General features: G+C 49.7%; 5 protein-coding genes and 1 non-coding gene across 6 annotated transcripts; 4 read left to right on the top strand and 2 right to left on the bottom strand.

Annotated features, from left to right (window-relative positions):
• Window positions 1-763: 763 nt before the first annotated feature.
• FMAN_01656 (putative malate dehydrogenase (oxaloacetate decarboxylating) (NADP+)) lies at window positions 764-2,820 on the top strand (the record flags this gene model as incomplete). The annotated part of the gene is made up of 5 exons (XM_041821423.1): window positions 764-1,099; window positions 1,153-1,345; window positions 1,398-1,694; window positions 1,750-1,993; window positions 2,037-2,820. 5 exons carry the CDS (start codon window positions 764-766, stop codon window positions 2,818-2,820), a joined length of 1,854 nt encoding a protein of 617 aa, XP_041676999.1.
• Window positions 2,821-3,091: 271 nt separating this feature from the next.
• On the bottom strand, window positions 3,092-4,653 carry FMAN_01655 (uncharacterized protein; the record flags this gene model as incomplete). The annotated part of the gene is made up of 2 exons (XM_041821412.1): window positions 3,092-4,047; window positions 4,101-4,653. 2 exons carry the CDS (start codon window positions 4,651-4,653, stop codon window positions 3,092-3,094), a joined length of 1,509 nt encoding a protein of 502 aa, XP_041676998.1.
• A 1,430-nt stretch (window positions 4,654-6,083) lies between these two features.
• On the top strand, window positions 6,084-10,534 carry FMAN_01654 (uncharacterized protein; the record flags this gene model as incomplete). The annotated part of the gene is made up of 2 exons (XM_041821401.1): window positions 6,084-9,996; window positions 10,050-10,534. The coding sequence occupies 2 exons, from the start codon at window positions 6,084-6,086 to the stop codon at window positions 10,532-10,534; spliced, it is 4,398 nt and encodes a 1,465-aa protein (XP_041676997.1).
• Window positions 10,535-11,930: 1,396 nt separating this feature from the next.
• FMAN_01653 (putative ribosomal protein L23.e, cytosolic) lies at window positions 11,931-12,973 on the bottom strand (the record flags this gene model as incomplete). The annotated part of the gene is made up of 5 exons (XM_041821390.1): window positions 11,931-11,963; window positions 12,019-12,096; window positions 12,154-12,400; window positions 12,457-12,504; window positions 12,960-12,973. 5 exons carry the CDS (start codon window positions 12,971-12,973, stop codon window positions 11,931-11,933), a joined length of 420 nt encoding a protein of 139 aa, XP_041676996.1.
• Window positions 12,974-13,311: 338 nt separating this feature from the next.
• Window positions 13,312-13,394, top strand: tRNA. The gene is given in 2 exon segments: window positions 13,312-13,348; window positions 13,359-13,394. It is a non-coding gene; the product is annotated as a tRNA-Lys (tRNA).
• An 852-nt stretch (window positions 13,395-14,246) lies between these two features.
• On the top strand, window positions 14,247-15,345 carry FMAN_01652 (uncharacterized protein; the record flags this gene model as incomplete). Its single annotated transcript, XM_041821379.1, has 2 exons — window positions 14,247-14,658; window positions 14,711-15,345. The coding sequence occupies 2 exons, from the start codon at window positions 14,247-14,249 to the stop codon at window positions 15,343-15,345; spliced, it is 1,047 nt and encodes a 348-aa protein (XP_041676995.1).
• Between the last annotated feature and the right edge of the window lie 97 nt (window positions 15,346-15,442).

The following is a 15,442-nucleotide window of genomic DNA, read 5'->3' as shown; positions in this document are numbered from 1 at the left end:
AACACAACAAGACGCGATCTCAAGATCTCATTATGCGTCTTGTTGCAAGGTAGGTACCTACACATTTCTATTTTCTATCCGCAGCGTTTGTCCTTCAGTCACTCAATCTTCCCACGAGTCTTCCTCACGGAGGGTCTTCTACGGACGGTGCGTTTTGTACTATCCGCACGAAGTAGTCTGAAGGATGATTTAACGACTAAAAAAAGGGACGCGCAATTCATTGTGTGCTTCTTTTTCTTGTCGTAGTTGCTAGAACAACAAGGGCCATCATAGTCCGCGTCCGTCTCGTCTTTGTTGGTCACCTTTTGGTGGATAACATTGTCTCAATTTCTACACGGGCGAGGCTCCAGGAGCACCGACATTCTTTTTTTTCTTTCTCTTATTGGAATACATAGCACATGTGTCACTATCATGTGATTACAGTATCTGGAATATTATCCAAGTTCATGATATCAAAGACCCTATTGTTTTTCGACCTTTACCTTAGCACGTGCAGATGCAATCAAGGTTTCGTATTCTTTCGTCAGAGTGGATTTGGGCCAGTGAGAGCTCAACGACGTCATCTTTGTGATTTCAGGTCCAGAACTTGATGTTCTATCTCAACTGCCGTATCTGCCTATCTATCTATCTATCTATCTATGCTATGCTATGCTACTCTACTATTAATACCACATATCAAAAGGCCAAGACTGCCAAGTAGATTATCATGTTCAAAATATCCAGATCATCCCCTGTCCATCGCTTCCGTTTATATCCGTCCACTATGCGATACCTGAATCTCACCAACAACTATGCCACAAAGGCTGATCACTCCAAGAGGTCCAAGTTTGGTGATCTACCACTGAGCACCACCGGGCCTATTAACTGCGCGCTCAGCGGTACATCGCTCTTGAACACGCCATATCTCAACAAGGGCTCTGCTTTTCCTCCTGATGAGCGTCGAGAGTTTAACCTCACAGGCTTGCTACCGCAAGGTGTTCAGACGCTTGAGCAGCAATGCAAACGTGCTTATGAGCAATATTCGTCAAGGCCCGACGACTTAGCCAAGAATACTTTTCTCACCTCACTAAAGGATCAAAATGAGGTTCTGTACTTCAAGGTACCACTCGTGCATTGTTCCGATATGACCGTAATGCTAATTCTTGTGTAAAGCTTCTGCAACTTCATCTCGATGAGATGATGAGCATAGTCTATACACCGACTGAAGGCGATGCTATCCAGAATTACTCTCGACTCTTTAGACGTCCCGAAGGTTGCTATCTCAACATTCGAGACCCAGATCATGTGCATCACAACCTCGCTCAATGGGGAAACCCTGAAGATATTGACTACATTGTCGTATCTGGTCTGTTTATTCTTCTCTCCTTCATATTATTAGCTACTAACGCGATGTCCAGACGGTGAAGAGATCCTTGGCATCGGTGACCAAGGCGTTGGCGGTATTCTCATCTCCGTCGCCAAGTTAGTCCTCACCACTCTCTGTGCAGGCGTCCATCCCAATAGAACCCTTCCAGTTGTCCTCGACTGCGGCACAGACAACAAGGAACTTCTCGATGATGAGCTATATCTCGGTCTCAAAGAGAAGCGTGTTCGTGGTGAGGAGTACGCCAAGTTTGTCGACACATTTGTGCAATCTGCCAGGAAGCTCTATCCCAAGGCCTACATCCACTTTGAGGACTTTGGTTTAACCAATGGTACGCACCCTTCCTTGCAGTTTGGTGGCATTTCCTGACATTGATGTTTTAACAGCGAGGAAGATTCTTGATCGGTATCGTCCAGACTTTGCTTGCTTCAATGATGATGTTCAAGGAACAGGCTGTGTAACTCTCGCAGCTATCTTGTCAGGTCTTCACGTCAGCAAGCAAAAGCTCAAAGATCTTCGAATGGTCGTCTTTGGAGCTGGTAGTGCTGGACTTGGTATCGCAGATCAAGTTCGAGATGCCATTGCTACGGAAGGAAATATGAGCCATGAGGAGGCAGCGAAGCAGATCTGGTAAGGCGTACATCCACCAGACACAACACTACTGACTTTCTAGGCTGATTGACAAGCCTGGTCTCCTTACGTCGGAAACCGAAGGTGTCAGTGATTCTCAAAAGATCTTTACCAAGGACGCTTCAGAGTGGAAAGACAAGGACGCTGATCTCCTCTCCGTGATCAAAGAGGTTCGACCTAACGTGCTTGTTGGCACGTCTACCAAGCCCGGTGCCTTCACCGAAGATATCATCCGTGCCATGGCTGAGCACCACGAGCGCCCTATTGTTCTTCCTCTCTCCAACCCTACTCGCCTACATGAGGCCAAACCCGAAGATATTCTCAGATGGACAAATGGAAAAGCTCTTGTAGCCACAGGCTCACCCTTCCCGCCCGTCAAAGGTCCTTGGGGCAAAGACGGTTCTGAAATCACCATCAATGTCGGCGAATGCAACAACTCAGTTGTCTTCCCAGGCATCGGTCTCGGCTGCGTGCTCTCCCGAGCCAAGCACTTGACAGATCGCATGCTTGTAGCCGCTGTGGAAGGAGTTTCCTCACTGAGCCCTGTTCTCAAAGATTCAACGGCTCCTCTTCTCCCAGACGTGGATTCAGTGCGAGATGTCAGTGTCCGCATTGCCCGCAATGTGATACAAGCAGCTGTCAAGGATGGCGAGGCTACACAGGATGGCATCCCTGAAAAGGAAGAAGATTTGGAGGAGTGGATCAGAGAGCAGATGTGGGATCCCGTCTACCGGCCGTTGAAGAAGGTTGACCTGGAAGGCGCCACCAGAGAGGCTAGAGGTGAGCTCAAGAAAGCTGGAACAGTCCATCGAGTTGGCCATACATAGACTTTGCTTTAGAATATGGATAGAATTCTACGTTCAGGCTTTAGATGCGGGTATAGTATAGTCGAGTTAGTCGACATTCAAAGTCCAGCTTGATATTAATGACAGTGAAGATTCCAAAGCGATCCTAGCCCTGCGTGATAAAAAGAGAACCCAGTATTCAAATATTTCCAAGCCCACTTAAGCTTCCGAAGGTTACATTTGCCGGTCGCAAACTCCAACGCCCAACCTACCTTGTCATACAACATACTTTAATGTTTATCCTGCACGCTGTTTAGATGACGCCAGCACGTGCAGCCTCACCAGCATTGTCCTGCACGAGATCTTCCATCCTTCTCTTGCCCCTGCCCAGCCCACCCTCACCAACACCCATGCGACGCGCCACATATCGCTGAGCAACAGTACCGATAGAAAGGTTGAGAAGCTCCTCAAGCCACTCGGCGACCCATTCTCGAGGGTCAACGCCACCGCTCTCAATGATATCCCTGATCTCTTCGGGAATATTGGCGTCGGCCACATCACCATCCTCGCCAGATCGGGGCGTGAGAGGGGCGGGTGTATCGAGCCACTGAACCCATCGAGCAGGAACAGACTGGCTGACGGTATAAAATTCAATGTCATGAACAGGATCCAGGATGAAAACAGCGAAACAAATGAGTTCCTCATTCTCATCTTGATCCTCAACACCAGAAGAGTCCTTCTCCTTCTCCGCAGAAGCAGTGCGAGCGAACAGGTTCTTGTCCTCATCCACTGAGATTGCCTGGACAGCCAGGAACAGATCCGAGGTTCTAACAGGGTTGGTCTCGCTCACATCTTCGGTAGCCTTGTGCTTGGCTGCTTCGACACCACCATTGGCAGAGAAGTATTCGTTCGCATGCGATTCGGCGTTGGCGCGGCAAAGCTTGGTTCCTTCAGGCAAACCCTTGATCAATCCCAGCTCACGGGGCGTATCAGTTTGTCTCCACCAAGGGCCATCGTGCCATCCAGTAATACTTTCCGTGCTACGTCGAGAGTGGCTCTCCTGGCCACGCTGAATGACAAGAAGGTCACCGCCTTCAACCTGTGCCATCACATGGCCAAAGACGTTATGAATCAGGGGGTCGAGTGACGGGTAGCCGACAAGATCGTGGGTGATATGAATGAGAAGTCGTTCATGGGAACTGATAGGTGGCGCAAGCGTGTGGAGGATGTTGGTGAAGGTAGGTAGAGCACGGTGTCGGAGTTCATCACCTAAAACCCTTAATTAGCTAGAGATTCATAATTCAGTGTCATTTCGAACATACCATAGGTTCGAAGAGTGTTGACATCAAGTCCCCTGATTCCCTTGACCTGGTCTGCCCACTTCTTGGCCTCTTCATTCTGTTGGATCTGTGAGACAGCGGCTTCGGCCTGCTTCATAGCAGCACTGGCCGTGGATAAAATGCCACCCCACCATCCTCCACCAGAGGCTTGAGGGGCAGTTTCTTGCTGAACAGGCTCAGATGTCGGCTTCTTCTCGTTCTCGTAAAGTTCTGAGCTCGTAGCGCTTGGTGTGAATGTTGCTTTCAGGCTGCGTGCACTATCGGTAGACTTGCGAGGGTCGCCAGCGGGGGGTGTTGCTGTGGAACGACGGGTAGCATCCTTGAGGCGGGGAGTATGGGGTCGTGAAGGCTGCTCTGCCAGTTCCGATTCAAGGTCGGCGAGAATATCCTGGTCGGCAAGTGCCTTGGATGCGGCAGAGGTCGGCTTAGACTTTGTTGTCTTCTTGGGCTTCTTATCGCGGTCAAGGCCAGACAACAGCTCGTCAATGTCGACGTCGTCACCAGCGGCGGTGGGCTTTGTCTTTTTCGACGCCATAATTGCAGAGACCTGCTACAGCTGCGACCTAGAAAGAGTGTATTGATGTGGAATTGACTTCGCGTCAAGTGTCGAAAGTTGTCGTGCTGATGACTTGGTAAAGGCGGGGGGTTGAAAGAAGGTTGTTTGGCGCAAAAGAGAGGACTCCTAAGGGAGATGGTTGGAGCTCTGGAGAGGTAGGTACGACACCGACAGCTGCAAGGGTCCAGGAGTACCGGGAAGGCAGGAACGTCTAACACGTGCTGTTTCCGAATGGGTGATGGCGGTTACATCACTATAGTGAGGAGCTAGGACAACAGCATACACAGATGTAGATAAATGTTTCGTGTAAGTGAGATCTCATGCCATAGTTAATGATATCATCGCATTCCTGGATTACTTTTCTTTCAGATTGTCAGATGTAATTGCTGATGTTACTGAAACATCATCTACTTGTCGGCTACTCACCAATGACACCTAATTGTGTGGGCATCAAGCCTCACCAACAGCTCAGCCGGAGTACTCGTCAAGTATTGTAATTGGCTGACCGGCGACTTACAACAGTAAAAGCAACCACTAGCACCCAGTGATTTGCAGCAGACGACACGGTCATGCTCATACCTGACTTGTACTAGCGCCGTGTAGTTCCGTGGAAATAGAATTGCCTGATTGGCCTGGAGGAACCCCGGAGAAGGGGTCGCTGGGGCGGGTACGTACTGACGGGTTTGCCAGGTCCCTGAGCCTTGTGAGAGATTGGGTCTCTCAGTGGCCGGGATACCACTAACAGAAGAGGCCCCAGGCGGGTCTAGCCTTGGCTGGCTTATTCGGATGGACCAGACCACGACACCTTGAGAAAATCGACGGGAGACCAACATCAGAGCCAAAAGGAGACTGTCTCGTCCCGTCTTCATCACACACGCCTCTTGTCATATATTGCACTGCACTCTTGGTTAAACCGTCGCCTCCAGTATCAAGGCGTGCGTATCAGGTCACTTCCCATTGTTAAGGGCGTCTTCTTAGCCTTTGTCTTGCGTTTTACTTTTACTCGGGCCCGTCTGTCGTGTCTTGTCCTTTTTTGCAAGTTGCCGCCAATTCCCTGTCCTGTACTTCAAAATTCTTTCTCTGCCCTGGCTTGTTTCTCTTACTCCATCCGACACGCTCATCCCATTCATTCATTCATATCCACGCACTTTGAGCCTCATCCTCTTTCGAGGCTGCGCCTGTCTGGTTATAAATTTTCAGGCTCGCTCGCACGTATTCCCTGATATTTGGCATTGCGCTCGTACTAAGTTACCCGTCCCGTGGATTCACTCGCATGACGCCTCTCGCGGGCCCGGCTGGCCACTAACTACACGTCCTTGCTGTAAACTTGGATCCCAGCCTCATCCCATCCAACCATTCAAAATCTCTCTCGGGCCAGACAGAACTTACAAGCCTGTCCTGGCTGTACAATGGATCGCTCGCGCCGGATGCCTCAACGTCGCCGTCCGTTAGGAGCTTCTGCTTCTCCTACTTCTACTTCAGAGGCTTCCTTTGAACTGAATCCACTCACGAGTCCTGTTGTTTCTCACACTAATACCACCACAACGCCTCAAGGTGTAGGCGTTGGTGGCCGCCGCTCAGCCAAACCTCTCCAACACGCCTTCACTTTCTCTTCTCCAAGCAGTAGTCGCAATTCGAATGCCAAGAAGCGTTCTACTACTATGGATAACTATCCAATTCCTGATGAGGGTGAGCATGGGCCCAAAAAGGGCGGCCACAGTCTTCGTAAGCGTGCTCGCGTGGATTACACGTTTGAGCACATCGACGACGATGTCATCGTCCCCAATTCCACCTCTTCAGCACGCGGCAAAAAGAGAAGGTCTGAAGTCAACTTTGACACAGATGACTTTTACAGCAATGACTCTAAGAGGCGAGGCGCCTCCATGGGTGCTGACACCCCGTCCAATCGCCGGAGGAATCCGACTCGAAAATCCAGTGACCTCAAGGCATATCATCAAGCTGCCTTGCAAGATGATGATAACGACGTCCAAGACACAATTGAAGTCGGCGCCTATTACTCAGATGTCGATGACTCTGAGCTGAGAGACGCCGCTTCAAATAACTCATCCCCCCAGAATAAGATGCCATCAAAGGACTCACCTAAAAAGTCCCCCCATAATGAGTCCACCAAGGATGCATTTGCCGCTCCTCAAGTTGATGAGAATCAACACCAGCTTGAAACAAAAGAAACCTTGCCCGTTCCCCAGGTTGAGCAAATCTCCTCAGACACAGTTTCTTCTGTTGTGGAACCTACACGAACCTCTATCGAGGAACCTGTATCTCAACCTACAGAGCCGCAGGCCGAAAAACTTCCCAAAGTGGAACCCGAGCCGGAATCACTGAGTACAACGCATAAGTCACCGGCTGCTGAAGATGTTAATGAAGTAAAGCTGCCAGCAGTGGCAGTGGCAGTGGCAGATGCACAATCTGAACCAGCTGCCACGGCAGTGCCAGATTCTCGTCCAGTTGAAGTGGAACCAGAGGTAATAACAGAGGCAGTGGCAGCGCCAGTGTCAGAGCCAGTGCCAGCACCGACAATAGCACCTCTGCCAATTACAGCCGACGAGAACAATAAGAGTGAATCTGTTCACTCAACTATTGTTCCCGCATCTGAGCCAGTGCCTATGCCTGTCAATGGAGTTGCTGAAGTCCCCACTACCGAACCTCTTCCTCAAGATTCTTCTGAGCCTACTCTCTCTCTCACCAACACAATCAACACCGATACAGATACCAACATCAAACAAGAATCATCTCATCACGTCACAAACATCTATCAATTTCCTACAACGGACAAGCTAATCGACCTTCAGCAAGACGACAAGATGAACGCAATGGACAACATGGAGATCGATTCTGCTCAGGACGAGCATCCTACTCAGGATGTTGAAATGACTGATGCCGCGCCTCTTGATACACAAGAGCTTGTACAGGAGTCTGTGCAGGAGCCTGTGCAGGAGCATGTAAGCAAGTCTGCACAAGAGCCCACAGAGCTCACACAAGAACCTGAACAACTTTCACAATTGCCCGAACAAGAACCTGCACAGAAGTCCACGACAGCAGCTTTACCCGCAGCTGCGTCGTCGCGTTCTGCTTCAAGGGCTCGCTCTACATCACCGCCAAAGTCACCCTCAAAACCACCATCACCATCACCTGCTCGAGAGACTGAAGAGCTTCGACAGTCTGTTGAGAACGTCGCATCTCCCCAAAATGCCACCTCCAACGATGTTCCCACGTCTTTGGAGGTGAATGGCGACTCGACAAAGGATGAGAAGGTGAACAATGAGACTGTTGAAAACAATAAAGACAAAGAGTCCGCACAAGTGCCGGCCACTGCCGACGAACTTCCAATCCCAGACTCACCTGAGATTCCTCTCACTCAAGAGGAGCCTACCACCATTTCGAGCCCTACCGAATTGAAAGCTCCTACTCCACCTCCTACTGAGACCATCGAAACCCCCGCTTCTTCTGCTCCCTCAGACACGAAAGCAAGTCCCCAGAAGCCTGTGGCTCCCCGAATTGCCCTGGAGTCAATGCCACAGCCTACCCCCGCCGGCCGCTGGTCACATCTTAGGCCTTATGTCGATGGGGAGTTTACGCTATACCCAGAGAAGAAGGGTCGCTCTGATGAAGACGGTGCCAATGATGACACAACACCTGAAGGAAAGGACACTGACATGGAGCCCATGGTGGACGATCAGTATGATATCGTCGATGGGGCGGGCCTCGAAGCACCTACACCCGCACTGAACACTCCTACACGCGGTTCTCCAGTGGCCGACTCCACAGATCCTACAGCTTTCAATTCACCTGCTCCAGGTGGAGATGATGGTGATGACGCTGACGTCTCTGAATCTCAGGAAGTGCCAGGACGTACACGTTATTACAAATATAGAAAGCTCAGAGACCCTGAGGAGTACATCTCCATCCTCGAGAACTACGAGGACATGTCAACTGAAGACCTGTACGAACTCCTCGAGGCCGTAAATGTCTCCATGGTTCAGTGGCAGGATGAGTGGAATGACCTGGGCGCTGTCGTTGACGATTACGAGAACTCGCTCCGTCGACGAGCTGCCGATGCCAAGTACGAAGCCCGCACTCGCAACCTCAACCAGCATGGCCTTAACTATGAAGAACCTGAATTTGCTGTCAAGGGCTACAAGTCTCGCGACAAGGAAGGTCTCAATGAGACCCGTTATCTTCAAGGACAAGATCGTATTATGGCAGCTGCCTACGGCTTTGAATACGATCCTCATCCTTCAAAGATTGGCAAGCAAAATCCCGAAACACAGCAGGTCGGAATCATGACGCGTGGACGATCTCTGCGAAACCAGCCCCGACAGACCGCAAAGGCCACTGAGACGGATGAGGTTGTCGGCAAACGTCAGCGCAAGCCTGTCCAGCTCTTCGATCCCGCAACACAGGATGTCAGTCGGAGCTCAACACCTGTGCCTCCCACTCGTGGTGGTCGTCGACGCAAGAACGCCAACGCTGAGGATGAGCCTCAGACCAACCTTTCAGTCAGCTTCAACACTGAGGCTGCCTCGGACAATGAGGCTTCGGGTCCCAAGACTAGACGTAAGCGTGGTCGTGGCAAGAATGCTGCTGTTGCCGAAGAACCTGCCCCTACACCAGACGCCGAGGAACCAGTCCAAGAATCGCCCGCAAAGACTACTCGTCGTGGCCGGGCCAGACCTGCCGTCAAGTACGAAGAGGCTGATCCCAATGAGTTTGTCGATGACGAACCCCAAGAGGAAGAAGAAGTGCAGGAGAAGGAAGAGAAGGCGCCTGTCCGCCGTGCCATTGTTACTCTCAAGCTTCCCAGGGCTTACTATACCGATGTCACGCCTGAAAACGAGATCACCGACAATGGCGACTCTCGCCCTACCACCGCCTCCTCTGAAGCATCTGGACACACTGTTGAGTCATCATATTCGTTCCGACCCAAGCGACAGAAGCGCTTCCGCGACGATCCTAACGAAGCTGAAGAGTTGGCTCAGGCACCGCCCAAGAAGAAGGGCAAGCGAACCAGCGGAGGTACCACCACCACTGAGGTTCCATCTAGTGCTTCTACACCAGCTCCCTCTGTCGAACCAGCACAAGTGCCAAACAGCCGCAAGATTCAAAAGATCAAAGTGGTCAGGTCTGGCCAGGATGCTAAGAACGGAGGGACACCCGCACCTCACGCGCTTCCTCCTGCTGCTGCTGTTCCTGCTACAGGACCTCCCTCCGCTCCCCCATCTGTCGCAGGGGACGATGGAGATGATACACCCAAAGATTATAAGTCCATGACCAAGTCAGAGAAGATGTCTGCATCGATGAAGAGTAGGTTCCCCAGCTTGTTTCTCTTTTCTATTCACATGCTAACACAATCGCAGATCGTTGGGCCAATGGAAATATGGCTGGAGCCGTTGAGAAACGCAAGGCGACCCTGGCGGCTAAGAAGGCTGCTCAAGCGGCAGCCGAGCAAAGAACAGGTGTCGCCGCTCCCAATAAGCCTAAAGGCAAAGCCACCATCAAGAGGGAGTCTTCCTCTCTCAAGATGCAGATGCAGCCTGATCAACCACAGATGCCACCACAGCAACCGCCCATGCTGCATCAACCGCCGCCGATGCACCCTCATCAGCATGAGCTTCCTCCTCACCAGTATCACCCTCACCAGCATCAACGTCAGCACCCGCCTCACCCGATGCATCTTCAGCAACAACCCCCAATGCATCCAGGTCACCCTCAACATCTTCCCCCTCCCCCTCCACCTCCTCATCAAGCTGGAAACCCGCCTCCTCCTTTCATGCATGGTCACCCTCAGCACCACGGCCACGGCCATAGCCACGGAATGCCTGGTATGGGGTACCCCTACTAGAGGATACGAGAGCACGAGACTGGTCTCCAGACTGGCCATCAAATGACGACACTTCTACAAACACAGAACCAAAAAAGAATATGAATTGAAAAAAAACCAATAACGTCTCGAGCTTCCGGCCCTTCAGCCCAGTAGCTCAATGTAACTCTCACGACCCACCACGAGGCATGCAGTCTCATCTGGTATATACATACATACAACCACTCTGTATACTACGGAACAAACAAGAGAGGTTTTTTTGGATGCAGATTCCGATGCACATTTTTTCTCTTGTACACTAGATGCGAAGAACCATCGTTCGTTTCTTGTCTTGTTTTTAGTTTTGTTTTATTCTTTCTTCATGTTCATTCATCATACATGGATATATGCATGCGATGGAATGAGGGAGGTCTTTGCATAATCGTTTCGGCATGCATCAAATGGGCAACTCGTCCAAGTTGGGAGGTTTTATAGCGTGAGAAAAGGTGTGGCGAGCTTATTAGCAAGCGCCTAAAAGACGAATTTTAATGTCAAGTTATATACATCTAGTGTCTGTTTGGGTGTGGTTGTGAATGTGTTGTACATGGATCGAATATTAAACGACTCGTAAGGGATGTCTGCTACCGCAATGACAAACGAGAAGTGAAGTCAGCAATATCTGAACGACAATAGAGTAAAAAGGGCACCACAGCAGGTGTGGTGATGTCAGATAATATTATAGACCACTTTGTCTATAGATAGATTGTCTTTATCACTACACCTCTCTCAATTGCAAGAAAAGGGTGTAAATAATAAACCAGTTATTTCTATAGGGTAGATACTGCGCAACATGGACAGCAAGAGTATGCATAACCAGCTCTTCTGGACCAATCAAGACTTGTGGGCAGGATTTGCAGCATATTTCATCGATAGATTACGGATCTGTTGGCATATTGAATTGTACAACTTGACAGTCTAGACTACAGAGGTTCATGCACATCACAATTCATGACTTCACAGGTTCACGGCGAGAAGAATTGCACATAGTTTAACCCAAAAAGAACACAACGCCCAGGGGAAGATGGATTGAAGTGACTTTTGTTTTGTCCTTGATGTGAATGCCTGGTATGTGAATCATCCTTACACGCCGCAAACCGAAATGCAAGAGCCTTGTGCCAAATCCAGCGACTTTAAAAGTAGTAGATAAAAAGAACATTGCCCCGATTTTGATAAAAAACAACCCTCACCCCGGTCTTTCGCCCCTTTGCCAATTCTTGTTGGAAGAGGGGGAAATAAATAAAAGAGGTTCTTTGGGGGGAGGGGGGGAACAGATGTTTCTTTACCGCGCTCTATCTGATCGCATTCGGGACAGAAACCCAACCACCACGCACCGCACGCCCTTTTGTCTTTCCTTGATTCTCTTTCGCAAGCAAGCACTTTACATGACGACACCGGAGTTGCTGGCAATACGCTGGGAGGGGTGTTAGTACAGTGAATGTGAGTCGAAAGTTGGGGGAAGAACTTACGGGCCACAGCTCAGCAGCCTCCTTACCGACAGGGCCAGTGATGGCAGAGCCCTTCATCTCACCCTTGGGGTTGACGATCTACACATGCATGTTAGTCTCCATTTGTCTCGTCTCGTGTGCAAAGGTTGTACATACAACACCAGCGTTGTCCTCAAAGTACAGGAAGACACCGTCGAATCGCTTCCAGGGCTTGGACTGTCGGACGATGACGGCGGGGTGAACCTTCTTTCGGAGCTCAGGCTTTCCCTTCTTGACGGTGGCCATGACCATGTCACCGACACCACCGGCGGGCAATCGGTTCAGGCGGGCACCGATACCCTTGACGGCGATGATGTAGAGGTTTCGGGCACCCGAGTTGTCGGCGCAGTTCATGACGGCACCGCTGGAGAGGGAGTTAGTTTGCTGGTTCGGGGGGTACGGTACTGGGAGGTTTCGTACACAGGGAGACCGAGGGTCATCTTGAGCTTGCCACCAGGGGCACCACGGCTGTGAGAGCAAGTCAGTACTTTGTTTTTGATGTCTTTGACATTTCGTCTATGTGTCTCTTGTTCTCGTTCTCGTCATGTCGAATTTTCTGCCAAAGTCTGCCCGTCGGTGGTTTCAAGGCTTGGACAGCGTTTGTTTGTCGAGTGATTGTCGTCGAAATCGAATTGAAAAAATACAAGGCAGAAGAGCAATGAATCTCGTAGTCACCAGTCAACCCAGCGATGCCGTATTTCTCATGATAATGCCGTTTATTTTTGTTGTGTGCGCAGGCACAAACTGGGTCGCCCTGATTCCCCCGCCAAAACCAGCACTCGAAATAATTTCCAACTCTGTTTTGCGCATCGGAGCAAAGCCATGACGGAGGAGACAGACAGACAAAATTCGAGATGGCGAGAAGCGAGACGAGAGACCTAGAGCGAAGCGAAAGCTGCTGAGGGTATTCGAGAGCTACTTACGAGATCTTGGCCATTTTGTCTGAAGGGTTAGTGTGGCGTTACTTCGTGAAAGAGGTCGTGGTCGGGTTCGGGTCTCGAGATGAACAAACTGACAGTAGCTTCAGTTTTCAGGGCAATTTTGATTTTTCGTGGGGGACAAACCCTAGACGAGGAAGGTGCGATCAGTTCACGTGACTGGAGTGCACCTGCAGAATGGGTCAGCCAATCAAACACTGCCCCTCACTTGGCAGTACTCGTAGAACCCACACCACAACCAAGGCAACTCAATCACACACACATCTTGGCTCAGCCAATATAGTATAAACTTTCTCTTCCTGCTGCCATCAATCCGGCTTGATCCCCGGCGAAGCACGCCCGGTTAGCTCAATCGGTAGAGCGTGAGACTCTTAAGAGTTCACAATCTCAAGGTTGCGGGTTCGACCCCCGCATCGGGCTGTTCCTATAAATACATATTCATGATTGAGATGTGCTTTCTTTTTTGCAGTTTTTGAGGATTGTGTGTGTTGACATGAACTTGACAAGTTCGTCCTTGTATTTTAATTCTCAACTCATTTGTGTTAGTTGCCTATTTATGTATGGCAATAATAGGAGTTTTAAATAGCTATCTGTGTGTTAAGGGCTTTAGTTTATACCAGCCTACCCTGGAATAAGTATTATATTAAGCAGTTAAATTGACATAGCTGGTATGGCTTTAATTTCTAACTGTTTAAGATGTATGTGACATTAACCTCTGACTAGAATTGGCCTTAAAGAAACATTTAATTGCTTAACAGTTTAAACTGGCTGGTATAAACCTAAGCTTGGTTATGTCTCGTGTAAGTCAGAGTCAGTAGTTTTTACAATAATATTATAAACACTGGCAACGCCACCATCATCCCTCTCCATTCTTGACGACATTAATATGTAGTCTTTAAAAGTCCAACATGACTTCAGTAATAAATCAACAAGATATTCTACTCATTCTTGAGTCAGGGGAATCTGTCTCCGGCGAAGCGGGGTCTGTGGCCGGCCGGTCATTCGGAGCCGATCCAAAGCCATCACGAAGCGGGACCTCGGCTCGACGTCACTCGAACCGCGCTTCAGACCTCACATGCCCCCTACAAGTACTGACTTATAGTCATACTACAAATCGATTGGCCATATGTGAATCTATACACCCATTTACTCCTCATGTCTTTGTTATTTTATGTTACTCGACGGTCCCTGTCGCGTCAACTCTTCCGTGACACAAACTTGACCGCTCATAGACAAAACTTCAACTTCATACCCCGGATATATCTGCCTATTATGACTTCACGGAGCCAATCATCCTCGGGAAATAAACATCCGCCTTCAGAGCCACGCCCAAGTTCTTCAGTTCTCCTAGTCTCGCCTGTCAATGAGGTCCTACTACTTCACCGCGTACACACCTCTACATCATTCGCCTCGGCGCATGTCTTCCCCGGCGGAAATCTAGACCCTTATCATGATGGTATCATACCGGCTGAAGAATCGCCAGAGAGACACCACGATGGGCTCGCGTACAGAATTGGTGCTATCAGAGAGACTTTCGAAGAAACTGGTATCTTATTGGCCAAGAAGGACAACGAGCTGGTAAACTTGACAGTTGAGGATAGAGACACTGCAAGGAAAATGATACATGGGAACCAAGTCAAGTTCCTAGAGTGGCTAAAGTCAGTAGGCGCTGAGCCAGACTTGGGTAAGAATGAATTGACATAGACTATTGTTAAGTGATTATTGATCGAGAACAGATGGCCTCATCCCTTTTACTCGCTGGATCACACCCGCCACCAACACAAAGCGCTTCACTACGCAGATGTATCTCTACATGCTACCTCAGTCACAAAGTGACATGCCATCCGAGATGCTCATACCAACGCCAGATAATGGCATCGAACACACAGCAGCCCTCTTTGCACCTGCGGAATCATTTCTCGCCCGTGCCGCCACAAATAGCATCATCCTATTCCCACCGCAGTACTTCCTCCTAAGTTTAGTCGCCAAAGTCTTCCAAAACTCAAGAGTATCATCAGACGGACAAAGATCTCTTCAAATCGCAGCACAGAGAGAAAACTTACTGTCCTTTCTGATCCGAGTGCCGACAGCAGAGACAGAAAAGGGCCAAGCACACAAAACAGCCATGATTCCATGGAGCGAGAAAGTCATGAGTCCTCATAATCTTTTCATTAGGAAACAGGACAAGAGAATAGTTCTCGGATTGGACAAACCAGGACCAGAACTCCGGGGCTCCGAGAGAGGTGGCGATTGGGAACATGTGGTACTTGTGAACTTTGGCAAAGGAGGACCGACCAATGTTGAAGTGAGGCGAAGAGAAGATGCCCTGGAAGAGGAGAGAAAGGTTAAAGCTGATAGCGAGAAGCTCTGAGTTTTCGTAGACATAGAAACCGTCGAATGAGATCGAGGATGAGATTTGCATTCACGGTTGATCCACGTACGCAAGTAAATGAGCCAGTAAATAACAA

This window comes from Fusarium mangiferae (genome assembly GCF_900044065.1).
Source record: "Fusarium mangiferae strain MRC7560 genome assembly, contig: FMAN_scaffold001, whole genome shotgun sequence".
Taxonomy (NCBI): domain Eukaryota; kingdom Fungi; phylum Ascomycota; class Sordariomycetes; order Hypocreales; family Nectriaceae; genus Fusarium; species Fusarium mangiferae.
This window is presented reverse-complemented; position numbering and strand designations above follow the sequence as displayed.